This window comes from Pan troglodytes, chromosome 4, assembly GCF_028858775.2.
Source record: "Pan troglodytes isolate AG18354 chromosome 4, NHGRI_mPanTro3-v2.0_pri, whole genome shotgun sequence".
In the NCBI taxonomy this organism is placed as follows: Eukaryota; Metazoa; Chordata; class Mammalia; order Primates; family Hominidae; genus Pan; species Pan troglodytes.
This window is the reverse complement of record NC_072402.2, coordinates 31,935,944-31,950,997: the sequence shown is the minus strand read 5'-3', so window position 1 is coordinate 31,950,997 and position 15,054 is coordinate 31,935,944. Positions and strand designations below refer to the sequence as shown.

The 15,054-nt window shown below is 35.4% G+C and overlaps 1 protein-coding gene across 2 annotated transcripts in view; it reads right to left on the bottom strand.

Annotated features, from left to right (window-relative positions):
- The window catches only part of EDIL3 (EGF like repeats and discoidin domains 3), a 441,707-nt gene that overhangs the window by 157,719 nt on the left and 268,934 nt on the right, over positions 1-15,054 (bottom strand). For both annotated transcript variants that reach the window (XM_001146806.6, XM_526867.7), the window contains one exon: positions 7,902-8,083. In XM_001146806.6, the coding sequence (XP_001146806.1) occupies positions 7,902-8,083 (182 nt within the window). The remainder of the gene's footprint in view (positions 1-7,901; positions 8,084-15,054) is intronic.

The window sequence follows — 15,054 nt, the reverse complement described above, 5'->3', positions numbered from 1 at the left end:
TTGGACACAGCTAATGCAGTGTTAAGAGGGAAATTTATAGCACTAAATGCCCACATCAAAAAGTTAGAAAGAGCTCCATTTAATAATCTAACATCACAACTAAAAGAACTAGGGAACCAAGAGCAAACCATTCCCAAAGCTATCAGAAGACAAAAAGTAACAAACTCAGAGCTGAGCTGAAGACTGAGACATGAAAAGCCATTCAAAAGATCAAACAATTGTGAGTGGGAGTTCACTCATGATTTGGCTCTCTGTTTGTCTATTATTGGTGTATAGGAAATACCTAGGGATATAACTTACAAGGGATGTGAAGGACCCTTTCAAGAAGAACTACAAACCACTCCTCAAGGAAATAACAGAGGACACAAACAAATGGAAAAACATTCCATGCTCATGGATAGGAAGAATCAATATTGTAAAAATGGCCATACTGTCCAAAGTAATTCATAGATTCAATGCTATCCCCATCAAGCTACCACTGACTTTCTTCACAGAATTAGAATAAACAACTTTAAATTTCATACAGAACCAAAAAAAGCCTGTATAGCCAAGACAATCCTAAGCAGAAAGAACAAAGCTGGAGGCATCACTCTACCTGACTTCAAACTATACTACAAGCCTACAGTAACCAAAACAGATATATAGACCAATGGAACAGAACAGACCCCTCAGAAATAATGCCACACATCTACAACCATCTGATCTTTGACAAACCTGACCAAAACAAGCAATGGGGAAAGGATTCCCTATTTAATAAATGGTGTTGGGAAAACGGGCTAGCCATATGCAGAAAACTGAAACTGGACCCCTTCCTTACACCTTATAAAAAATTAACTCAAGATGGATTAAAGACTTAAACATAAGACCTAAAACCATAAAAATCCTAGAAGAAAACCTAGGCAATACCATTCAGGACATAGGCATGGGCAAAGACTTCATGACTAAAACACCAAAAAGCAATGACAACAAAAGCCAAAATTGACAAATGGGATCTAATTAAACTAAAGAGCTTCTGCACAGCAAAAGAAACTATTATCAGAGTGAACAGGAAACCTACAGAATGGGAGAACATTTTTGCAATCTATCCATCTCACAAAGGGCTAATATCCAGAATCTACAAAGAACTTAAACAAATTTACAAGAAAAAAAAACCCATCAAAAAGTGGTCAAAGGGATATGAACAGACACTTCTCAAAAGAAGACATTTGTGCAGCCAAAAATCATATGAAATAAAAAGCTCATCATCACTAGTCATTAGAAAAGTAGAAATCGAAACCACAATGATACCATCTCACGCCAGTTAGAATGGCGATCATTAAAAAGTCAGGAAACAACAGATGCTGGAGTGGATGTGGAGAAATAGGAACAATTTCATGCTGTTGGTGGGAGTGTAAATTAGTTCAACCATTGTGGAAGACAGTGTGGTGATTCCTTAAGGATCTAGAACCAGAAATACCATTTGACCCAGCAATCCCATTACTGGATATATACCCAAAAGATTAGAAATCATTCTGCTATAAAGACACATGCACATGTGTGTTTATTGCAGCATTATTCACAATAGCAAAGATTTGGAACAAACCCAAATGCCCATCAATGATAGACTGGATAAAGAATGTGGCACGTATACACCATGGAATACTATGCAGCCATAAAGAAGGATGAGTTCATGTCCTTGGCAGGGACGTGGATGAAGCTGGAAACCATCACTCTTAGCAAACTAACACAGGAAAAGAAAACCAAACACCACATGTTCTCAGTCATAAGTGGAAACTGAACAATGAGACCACATGGAAACGGACAGGGGAACATCACACACTGGGGACTGTTGAGTGGGGCAGCTAGGGGAGGGATCGCATTAGGAGAAATACCTAATGCAGATGATGGGTTGATGGGTGTAGCAAACCACCATGGCATGTGTATACATATGTAATAAACCTGCATGTTTTGCACATGTATCCCAGAACTTTAAGTAGAATAAATTAAAAAACATCTGATAATATTTCTTAGCGATACCTATATTTCTTTGAGAAATTGTGTTTGTTTTTCAATAAATACACCAATTTTGATTTCAGTCTGAAAAATTCAGCTCAATTTACTCTGATAGTTTGGAAATAGTCCTGTTATGCTATTCCATTTAAATTGTTAAAGATATTATTACTATTAGAAAATTATAGAACATGAGAACTTAAGGCCCTTTTTCTTTCACCAAAAAAAATTAGTGGAAACCAAGTCATCTCACTTTTAGCTTGAATTGAAAACAAACCTATAACACCAATAGTTTTATTTTTAATTTGTGTAATCCTTTTAGAATTATTAATATTCAATCTGAGTTCAGTACATTGTTGATTGGACAACACTACATATCCTCCAATGGTAATTTAATGACAGTTACTAGTCCAACCTGTGTTGCAATAAACATACTATATTTTTTTACTTGAGAGCTTAAAAATACTGGTCATAAAGAAATTGTAAGAGCTGTGAATTAGGCTAATTATATATTTTTTGTAATCTTTAAAGTTCTGACAACTTGGATAAGATAATTAACCTGTTTGATTCAAGCTGTCTAAATTTATAAAGTGATGATAATTACACCTACTATATGGAATTATTCTGAGAATTAAATTTAAAAATCACCCAAAGAAGATTAAAAAATTCAAGAGGTTGTTACTGAAAAAACTAATAAAATAGATAGACTGCTAGCTAGACTAATAAAGGAGAAAAGGGAGAAGATCCAAATAAACACAATTAGAAATGACAAAAGAGATACTACTAATAACCATCAGCAACTGCTGTGAACACCTCTGTGCACACAAACTGGAAAGTCTAGAAGAAATGGATAAATCCCTGGAAATATACACCCTCCCAAAACTGAGTCAGGATGAAATTCAAATGAGTAGACAAATAATAATCTCTGAAATTGAATCAGTAATAGATACCCTACCAACCAAAAAGAGCCCAGGCCCACATGGATTCACAGCTGAATTCTACCAGATATACAAAGAAGAGCTGGTAGCATTTCTACTAACACTACTCCAAATAATCGAGGAAGAGGGACTCCTTCCTAACTCATTCTACAAGGCTAACATCATCCTGATACCAAAACTAGGCAGAGACAAAACAAAAACACAAAACTTCAGGCCAATATTTTGATGAATATCAATTCAAAAATCCTCAACAAAATACAAGCAAATTGAATCCAATAGCACAACTAAAAGCTTATCCACCACGATCAAGCAGGCTTTATCCCCAGGATGCAAGGTAGGTTCAACATATGTAAATCAATAAGAGTGAATAATCACATAAACATAACTAAAGACAAAAACCACATGATCATCTCAATAGATTCAGAAAAGCCTTCCAATAAAATTTAACACCTCTCATATTAAAAACTCTCAATAAACTTGGTACTGAAAGAACATACCTCAAAATTATGAATCACCTATGATAAACCCACAGCCAACATCATACTAAATGAGCAAAAGATGGAAGCATTCCTCTTGAAAACAGAAATGAGACAAGGATGCCCTTTCTCATCACTCCTATTCAACATAGTATTGGAAGTCCTGGCCAGGGCAATCAGGCAAGAGAAAAAAGTAAAAGCCATCCAAAACAGGCAGAGAAGAAGCCAAAGTATCCCTGTTTGCAGAGGACATGATTCCATATCTAGAAAACCCTACAGTCTACGCCCGAAGGATCTAGAAAACCCCACAGTCTAGGCCCGAATGATCCTTAAGCTGATAAACACCTTCAGCAAAGTCTCAGGGTAAAAAATCAACATACAAAAATTACTGGCATTCCTATATAGCAACCACAGTCAAGCCAAGTGCCAAATCAGAAATGCCATCCCACCTACAATTGCTAAAACAAACAAACAAACAAAACCCCGAAAAAACCCTCCTAGGAATACAGCTTATCAGGGAAGTAAACAATCTCTACAATGGGAACTAGAAAACACTGGTCCAAGAAATCAGAGATAACACAAACAAATGGAAAAAACATTCCATGCTTGTGGATAGGAAGAATCAAAATCATTAAAATGGCCATACTGCCCAAAGCAATTTATAGATTTCAATGCTAATCCTATCAAACTCCCAATGACATTATTCACAGAACTAGAAAATACTATCTTAAAATAGCCAAGACAATCCTGAAGACAACAACAAAAATAAAACCCCCCAAAAGCTAGAAGTATCACATTACCTGACTTCAAACTATACTATAGGGCTACAGTAACCAAAAGTACTATTTTGATACTGATACAAAAACAGACTTATATTCCAATGGAACAGAATTGAGAGACCAGAAATAAGGTTGCACACCTACAACCATCTGATCCTCCACAAAGCTGACAAAAACAAGCTATGGGGAAAGGACTCCCTAATCAATAAATGGTGCTGGGATAGTGGTTAGCCATATGCAGAAGATTGAAACTGGACCCTTTCCTTACACTATATACACAAATCAACTCAAGATGGATTAAAGACTTAAATGTAAAATCCAAAGCTATAAAATCCCTGAAAGACAACTTAGGCAATACCATTCTGGACAGAGGAAATGGCAAATATTTCATGACAAAGAGACGGAAAACAATTGCAACAAAAGCAAAAAATGACAAATGGGATCTAATTAAACTAAAGAGCTTCTGCACAGAAAAAGGAACTATCAACACAGTGAACAGACAACCTACCGAATGGAAGAAAACTTTTTCAAACTATGCATCTGACAAAGGTCTAATATTCAGCATCTATAAGAAACTTAAATTTTCAAGAAAAAAAAACAAACAACTTCATTAAAAAGTGGGCAAAGGGCATAAACAGACAATTTTCAAAAGAAGACATACATGCAGCCAACAATCATACGAAAAAAACCCTCAAGATCAGTTATCATGAGAGAAATGCAAATGAAAACCACAATTAGATACCATCTTACAACAGTCAGAATGGCTATTATTAAAAAGTAAAATAATAATAGATGCTGGCAAGGTTGAGGAGAAAAGGGAATGGTTATACACTGTTGGTGGGAGTGTAAATTATTTCAACGACTGTGGAAAGCAGTGTGAAGATTCCGCAAAGAACTAAAAACAGAACTAATATTCAGCCCAGCCACAGCATAACTGGGTATATACCCAAAGGAATATAAATTGTTCTATGATAAAGGCACATGCACACCTATGTTCACTGCAGCACCATTCAGAATAACAAAGACATGGAATCTACCGAAATGCCAATCAATTGTAGACTGGGTAAAGAAAATCTGATACACAGACACCATGGAATACTATGCAGCTGCAAAAGAGTCAGATCATGTCTTTTGCAGGAACGTGAATGAAGCTGGAGCAAACTAATTATCCTTAGCAAACTAATGTGGGAACAGGAAACCAAATACTACATGTTTTCCCTTAGCACCACTTACAGTGGGTGCTACATGATGGGAACACATGGACACATAGAATGAAATAACAGATAGTGGGACTTACCTGAGGGTGAAGGATGGGAGGAGGGTAAGGACTAGGAAATATAACTAATGGATACTAGGCTTAATACCAGAGTAACAAAATAATCTGTACAACAAAAACCCCATGACATGAAGTATACCTTATAACAAACCTGCACATATACCCCTGAACCTAAAATAAAAGTTTCAAAAAAAAAAGAAAATTGGTAAAGTTTTGTAAAAAATAACATTAAAAATATATTATTAAAGAACACAATTATAAAATGAATACATTGAATATAATTCCTAAAAATTTATTGAATAATAATAATTTTTAGCTTTTCACCCATTATATTTGAGGTTCTCACTCTAATATAAAACCTTTCATGTTTACTTTAGCTGTTTTTCTCTGAGTTCATTATCATCTTCAGACCAAAAGCAAATTATCATCATCCCACTGATCTTAAAAGTAAAATAAGTTTTAACTATTGTTCTTAAGAGAATAAATCTAAGTTTTTCTCAGTGTTGATCACTGTCCTGTTCGATTAAGGTTATTTCTGCCTACAGCCACTGGGATAAAGGGAATTTACACTTCACACAATACTTTGAAAGGAAGAATGATGCATAGTGTTAAGTAGGCAATACTGGGACAAAGTAAAGTGAACAATCGGATATGAAACATTAATAAGGTGTTTCTCAGAGTAAACACTGGAAAAGCAAGCTACTTATGGTTTATAGAAAGATGGCAATCACTGAAGCTCACAAACATAATTTGCCAAACAGAAACCCTGATGTAAACTGGTGATATCATCTCTCAACTGTTCTGAATTTTGGCTATGAATATTAATGTCTAAAGTTTTATCATGACCACAGTCCTACAAATGCATTTCAACTAGAGTGATTAAAAATGTCTCTGGAACGATTATTCATTAGTAAATATGATATAATTATTTTCTATTATTCTGTGCATATTTTAAACCTTAATTGATCCTTCACGAGTGTGATAAAACTGTATAGATGTGCCATTTCCACTATCTGGAGTTCATTTTGCACATGTTGCTATAGATTGGAAAAGTCAAGTGTAACTTAAGAAGCAATTTTAACAACTTCATGTAAATATAAATTCATAAAACAAAACAAGAACTTCAGGCAACCTTATAGAGCTCTATAGATAAAAGAAATGTTTATGAGACATATAAGAATGCCTAAGAAACCTGAACAAAGAAAGTATCTGAAGGAGATTTTGGCCCAGTTTTTCAAGTATGGAAGTCTTGCCTCTTAGCCATAAATCAATTTTCGTTTATACCAAATGCCTGTAAACTAGTTCTTGTATAGTACACCTAATTATGTCACATCAGGGATTTCCATGTTTCTTTGACTTAGAATACGTAGTAAACAGATAGAACAGATCAATCACCTAAACTAATCAAAACTCTGCAATATCTCCCTACTCTACTGAAATAAGGCTAATACCTTTTAGCATGACTCCCGAAGCACAGCAAACTCGTACACTGAATTTGAACACATCCCTCCAGCAACCTTTCCTCTAGTCATGATTTTCTACATAATATTCCCCAGATTGTCATGTAGCATCTTTGATCAGGCTGTTCCCTGGATGTTCAGTCTCTACTGAAAGCCATCCTTCTCAGGCCTAGCTCAAAAGCTATCTGCCCCAGGTGAGTTTCTCAAGATAATTAATGAATTCTTCCTCTGACCACAGAATACTGAATTCTTCCTCCCTTTAGTACACATCAATGACTTGTTAGATGGTTATTAATGTGCTTTCCCCAACAGAGGTTTACTCTTTCACAGACACCAGTTTTGATCATCTTTCTGTACTCCTAGTACATAGTTCATCTAAATGCTCAAAAAGCATTGAAATGTACAGAAATATAAGCTCTGGGCCTTGCTACCCCCTCTGGGAAATCACTTAATATTTCAGTATATTGTTGTTTTCTCCTGTTTTAAAAAATAGCTGGTTGATGAGAGTGAGTAACACTATGAAATGAAACACCCTCAGCTTGAAAGAAGGTGCATTTGAGGTATTGTTATTATGATGCATGGTATATTTTATACTTGCATTTGTGGACCCACTTCTTAGAGATAGAAAACATTGATGTAATTTTTATGTTCTTAAAGTATCATAAGTTGCTGCTAAACGTTATCACAGTGGTAATGAACACACAGTATACAGAAAGTGTCCTGCTTTGATATGCACCTTAAAACAGTGATATTTATACCTGAATATTTTTAACGTTTTTGATCTCTTTAACTAACTTCTTAATGGAATGTGCATGTTTTTTACTTCTCAGAATTGGGAGCTAATTTGAACTCTTCACTAAATTACCCTTTCCTCTGACCATAAGGAAGACTCACACTGAGTTCCCTTTTGTCTGCTTTTTAAAATGACCAGAATCATTTAAAAATGACTTATAACATTAACCTTGTCCCATCCCATCTGTTACCTGAATCCACGGCCATCTGTCATTTTCTGCAGCTGTCCACGCATTTATAAGCCCCTTCTTATTAAGACGTGCATAGTAGGGATACCATTTTTGGAGTCCAAAAAGAGCTCGGTGAGTAGAGGAAGCTGTGATTTGCTGGTTTGATATAATTCCACCTTCAATTCCCAGTGGGCCTGAGCATTCTGGAAACAAAAACAGGAAAAAATATGAATGTATTAGAAATAATGCATATACAACATGTGTCTGTTCGATTTGATAGGATTTTTTTAAATGATTTGAATTTGCACCACCATGCTATTTACTCTTCATCCCCTCTACAGATCTGTTATTGATCTCTAAATTAAGGAAATAATTCTTGCTTCTCATGACCCTCTCTTCCTTCTTTGCTTTGAAAGTAGTCACTTAATAGACACTTCCCTTCTGCATTATGATTCTGGTTCTGTACTGATAGCTTCTGGTTGTTGATCATGTCAACAAAAGCATAATGCTCTTAAAAGGCTTATCTCATATTTTATATTCCCGGAGATTAGCATGCCTCACAAATTATAAGCTCTCAACAAATATTTTTCCATCCATTATTTCTTGATTATCATAAAGCTGAGCTTTTTGTCAAAGTTATTTTTGTACTAATTTAGCATTTCTCACTACTATAAACTTTATAACTTAAATTTTTATACCCACCATCAGTTATGCTTCCACGACAAAAGGGAAATGGGTAAATCTGTTAACATTTAAAAATATTATTATAATACCCCATGATATATTATAAATTATAAAATATATGTAGACAAATTATTTTTATAAAGAGAGCAGGTAAACTCTCTGACAACATTACACATGACAATGTGTACAACTCAGTAAATCAAGATATTAAAATACTTATTAGCACTTTAGTTTCAAATTCACAATTCTACATATTGGGATTCTGCATGTATATCTTTACATTTGCAACTGAGAAACTTAAGAAAATTTTCCAATGAAATTTTAAAATACTAAGATTAAAGCACATTATGCTCAAATGATATGCTCTCAGATACCAAATGTATTTAGTTTTTCAAATTAGAAATGGAGATAAATCCATCCTTAAAAAATTACATATATATTTGTATTATATATAAAATTATATATAAATTCTTAATTGCGTTATAAAATTTCAGCAGAAAGTACATTTCTTTTAAATTCAGTTTTGAAAATTCAGAATAAGTAGGGATATGATATAAGGAAAAGATGTTCTTAATTTCATTAACATTTCATATACTATGCTGAATATTTTGCCAATTTAGATTTGTGTAATATATACGATAATTGTATTATAAAAATATACTACAATAATTTATCAGAATTCCTGAAAATAAGAAAGAAGTTCATTGCTACTATTAAATATCAGTATATGAAAGTCAACTTGATTGGTGATTATGACCAAGTACATTTTAGATTTTAATTACTGTCAAAATCCAACATTTGTCAGTAATTAAATGTTTACGCTTAGATTGAGGTTGAAAATATGAAAAAAAATTAGGAGCCAAATTATAATATTTTTGAAACTTAGTAAGATATTTCTCACTGTTAACCATATTTTTAATTGTCATAAACATGCCTCTTTTTCTATTCCATGCTCAGATAGTAAGTAGCTCTGATGGCTTTCAAATTTTTAAATTTTTTTATAAAGAAGATAAAAATATACGGGTAAGTAATCATCTTAATCAGACTGTATTAGTAAAGACAACATTAATACAGTAAAAATTGCATCTTTGCCATTGACAAAAAATTACTTGGTATGATAAATTTAGATAATAAGATCTTTTTTTAACATATAATTAGGACTGCTTAGCACTTTATGAAACTATACTATATCGCTTTAGAATCATTAAATTAAGAAGCCATTCATTAGTAGAATTGAAGTCTTAAGAGCTGCAGATAATAATCTGATTTTCACATTCCCAAAAACTTAACGTTAGAAGTTCAGATATTAATTCTTTGGACCCTTATTTTGCTTTCCATTTTAAACTTCAAGATCTTTACAGACTTCATAAACGTACTAAGAAACTTTCATGATGACACTGTGACTTTAGTAATGGCAGGAGCCTAGCTTTTTAATAATATTGTCATCAAAGGGGTCTCAAGCATCTTGTCCTTGGTTTGTACAATGTTTGGATGGAAAAATGAAACAGGCAGGGAGAACTTTTATTGCAGGCCATTTATTGTAGGCCAGTAAGTAGACTAGCAGAGCTAGAGAGCCAGAATTGATTAATGAGCTGTATGGCAGACTTAAAAATAACTCTGCGCCATTTAGTTCTATACCTCTAAAGACCTTATGCTGAATTAGATATCTTCACAGAATTTGTAACTATTTTAAAGCAGAGAGTAGATCTCAAATCACAATATCCTATAATTCTACTTCATTGTTTAATCTATCAACCTCCCTTTAGTAGCTAACATATCAGGAAACTCATTGGCTTTGAACTGTTGTATTATCAGATAAGCCAAATACCAATAAGCAATTTTGAAAATATATATGTGCAACTCACTCTGCCATAAGGTTCCAAATCTTTGCTATGCTCTTTAGTCCTGCATATTAATTCTTTCAAAAAAACATAATTCAAGCTGGGCGCAGTGGCTCATGTCTGTAATCCCAGCACTTTGGGAGACCGAGGCAGGTGGATCACCTGAGGTCAGGAGTTTGAGACCAGACTGACCAACATGGTGAAACCCTGTCTCTACTGAAAATACAAAAATTACCTGGGCATGGCGGCATGTGCCTGTAGTCCCAGCTACTCAGGAGGCTGAGGCAGGAGAATCACTTGAAGCCAGGAGGCGGAGGTTGCAGTGAGCTGAGATCACACCACTGCACTCCGGTCTGGGTAACAGAGTGAGACTTCATCTCAAAAAACAAAACAAAACAAAAAAGCAAAACAAAAAACCCTCCACAATTCAAATAATATATATTGACATGATATATTATAGGGCTATATCTTATACAAAGTATTTTTGCATGAGCTATTTCATTGCCATGATGTCAAATTTACAAGTATCACCAGTCCTCAATTTTATATTGTTGCTTTAAACAAACAAAAACAAACAAAAATACCCCCCAAAAACCAATTTCCAACAGTTGCATACCACACTCTGTCACTTACATATAGTCAAAAAAGGCCACCAAAGGAAGCATGACTGTGATGGGGATTCTTGAATGAAGTGTGAGTCTGTGAGTTGTCAAGGTACTGCCTTGAGTTGGTGATTCTGCATTTTCCTACTTTTTAAAATTGGGGTTATGATGACACTTAACTTATCAGTTGTGAAGAAGACAAGATAATGAAAGCTTTGCTTTTGGAGCTATAAATTGCTGAAAAAATAACGAGCTTGGTTCTGTAAGGTTATTTTCATACTTCTTTTTAGAGGACCTCAACTGAAGTAATCCTGGTTTTTAGCCCCTTTCGAGTAGGAGCTGTTATATCCTTAGATGCTCATGGTGGCTTGTACACAGGAAAAGCCCAATAAATATGCACTGAACGTTGTTATTGGGGGCTTTTTTTCCTCCTAAACAGTAAAGTAATAAGCAAATCCAAGCCTTAGATTTATTTCACTCTGCAAAGTTGTCACAACAGCAGATTTTCTTCACTAATCATGTGGACCACAATCAAATGGATGTCATCACAATAAAAGGTTCAAAATCCAATTTCCTTTTGCCTGTGCTATCCACTTCCCCCATATCCTATTAAATTCAACAGTTATAAAAACCAGTGAAGGAATTACAATTCAGAATGCAAATGATTATACACCTAAGATTAAGTGACCTTAAGCAATTAATAACAGGATGCTTAAAAAGAAAGATAATATGAAAATATACATTGCTTTTACTATCAACAAATGATAGAAGATATATGAAATGATAACTGATGAAGTAATCAATGTCAGATGAGAACTCTGAAGTTTGAAAAGTGTACCCACATGTGTTTTCTCATATAATCTTTGAAATAATACTTCAAGAAAAAAATGTTATCAGGACTATTTCATGAATTAGAAAAATTGTGAGGATGGAAGTTAAGCTTGTAAAAGATGACTGTGTAATTTAATGTGGAGAGTTCAGTAATTCTTCAAAATTTGACTCGGATCTTTTCCTTCTGCTATATTATGTGAAGCATACATACTTATGCATCCTAGGGGAGGCAACAGGAACATTAACGTGGAATGAACATACAAGATATCACTAGTAACATTGAGGATGTAACGGAGCTTTCACAAGTTGGGATCCACTGTAACAGTACATGATAATGTATGGCACTGATATGGTATGCCTCTGTGTCCCCACCTAAATCTCATGTTGAATTGTAATCCCTAGTCTTGGGGGAGGGACCTGACGGGAGGTGACTGGATCATGGGGACGGGCTTCCTCTTTGCTATTCTCATAATGGTGAGTTCTCATGAGATCTGGTGGTTTAAAAGTGTGTGGCACGTCTCTCTTCACACTCTCTCCTGCTGCCATGGGAAGGCATGCTTGCTTCCCCTTTGCCCTTCCCCCATGATTGTAAGTTTCCTGAGGCCTCCCAGCCATGCTTCCTATACAGCTTGTGGAATGGTGAGTCAATTAAACTATTTTCTTCATAAATTACCCAGTCTCAGGTAGTTCTTTATAACAATGTGTCAATGAACTAATACAGGCATTCAGTCACAGAATTAAATATCTACAGTTTATAGTGTGTCTGTCTCCTAAGGTGTTAAAATTAACCTGATACCATCATTGGCCTATACTCTGCTTATCTAATACGGATAGGCAAATTCTGTTCTTATTAATTTATTGACCTCTAAGTATATACTCATCCACCCGTCACTCCATCCGTTCATTTAATTCAGTTTTGAAAATACGTGTTTATTGAAGCCCTTCTACATATTAGGCACTTTTCTAGGTAGTAGTGACATAGGGATAAATAAGGCAGAAAAGGTCTATGCTCTTAAAAGATTCACATTCTAGTGGAGAGACAAATAATAAACACTTAAACAAGAAAATACCATGAAGTGGTATGTGCTATGAAGGAAAAAAAGAAGGGTGAATCAAGTGTGGGTGTCAGGTGATCAGAGATGGCCTTTCTGAGAGGTTACACCAAGTCTCATCTCTGAATGGGAAGAAGGAGCTGGCTATGTTTACAGTACTGGTTTCCTCAAGGGGCTTCAGTGTAATGGGGAGACACAGAGAAATAAGAACATTTTTATATAATATGGCAGATGTTGTTTTGGTGAATGCAGAAGATTCAGTGGGAGAAGAGAAGAGGGAATAATAACCTAGCTTGGGGCTCTGGGAATGATTCCCGGAAAAGAATAGGAGCTTGCATAGTGGAGAGAGGAGACAGGATAGACACAGGCAGGGAACAGGCTGCTATGATGAGGGAATTAGAGGCAGTTCAGTATCACTAGATCAAGATGGGTTGGTGGGGGAATGGTTAAGAGATGAAGTGGAGAAGTAGAAAAATGCTAGATTATTTTGCAGAAGACTGTGATGATAGAATTTGGTTCTGTTAGTCATGGGGAGTTTTTGAAGGACTCTATGGCCACATTTTCATTTAATTTAGATCATTCCCACTGTGCCATAAAGAGTAGATTTAAGACGGGACAAAACTATGTCCAAAGAGTAAGCTACTACAGTTGTCCATGTGAAAAATAACGCAGATCTGAAAGAGGGGCGGAGAAGAGGAAGAGTTCAAAAATATTTAAGAGGTAAAAGTAGGCAGAACTAGTAATGATTAGATGCAAGGTAGAGGAGGGAAATGGAGTGTTTGAATTTCAAAGGGTCCAGAGAGCAAACATAGGTGTTTCCTTTCATTGAGATTGGCCACGTTTCACAAATAACATCACTGGACCAAATTCCTCTCTTAAAATTTATCAAAAATCATTCTTGCTGTTGGATTGAATGTGGGAGGATCTGCTTGTCTTACCTTCCTTCTCTTGCTATACTGATTTTGGTGGGCTACTCTCAACATGTCTCATATCAACCAGGCTGCAGGGACAGGATTGAGATGTAAAAATCTGCTTCTATGCTCAAACCATGTCCAGTACTTCCCTGGTCCACAACTCATCCACATGTTTATGTGTGCCCATCTGTTTTTTCACAAGATAGAGAACCCCTTTGTAGGCAAAGATTATATTCCTCACAGTATCTAGCAGCAAGCTTCAATTTTAGTGAACATTTAATAAATATCGGTAGAGGGAAGTACTTCAAAAAAATAAATATGAAAGGTAAATAAACAATACAAATGGCAGGTAATATGGTACCATTTTATTTGTATACTTCATTTTTAATTAAAAATCATTTACACTTACACTTACATGCTCTCAAAGGTACACAGACATAGAGGCCTTCTTTAGAAATTTTTTTTATGATGAGTAAAGAAGAGCACTTGTTTACTAATTTAAAAAAAATGTAACTGATAGTGGTCTGTCTGGGTCTCTTCTCTTTCAAATCGCTGCCACACAGCATTACCAGGTATTTCTGAAATTCCCCATTGTTACCTCTAGAGAGGGCATAGTGGCAATTCGATCAATGCTGAATACAAAAATAGAATACAGTAGTAGAATATGGTAGTCTGCATTTCCTGGCTGTAAGATCTGTGTTTATGCATCCTTGGTATTGTGCTTGCTTTTGTCAGGTACAACCATAATCCTAAATTAATGAGTCCATTCAACATTGGCTACCAGAGAATTTCAGGCACCTTTTATACAGTCATTTAAAATAATTACACTGCCTGAATTGTCTGAGTAGACTGGAAATGCCTTCTGACCTGACACCCTGCTGTTCAGACTAATACTGAGCAAGTGAGTCACCTGGCAGGTTGAGCAGGAGCAGCTGGGCTAGCTGGGGGCCAAACTTCAAGTGCCTCCCCAGAGCGACTTTTCTGCTTTGGCCAAGTGGGATGTGAATAAAATAGCTTCAAAGTGGAGTCCTTCTCACTCTGCAAACTCATTCTCTGGAGTATGGCAAAGAATGGCTTCTGCATTTTATTGATCTTGCAGCTGACAAGTAAGCAGTGCCTCAAGATGTCTCACATCTTGTTCCTGAGTGTGCTGATTAAGCCTTTCAAATAAGTGAGATGCACAGCTGAATCCGTAACAGGAATGTACTGCTTTCATTTGCTCTAGCTCAATATCCAGACATCTTCGGAAT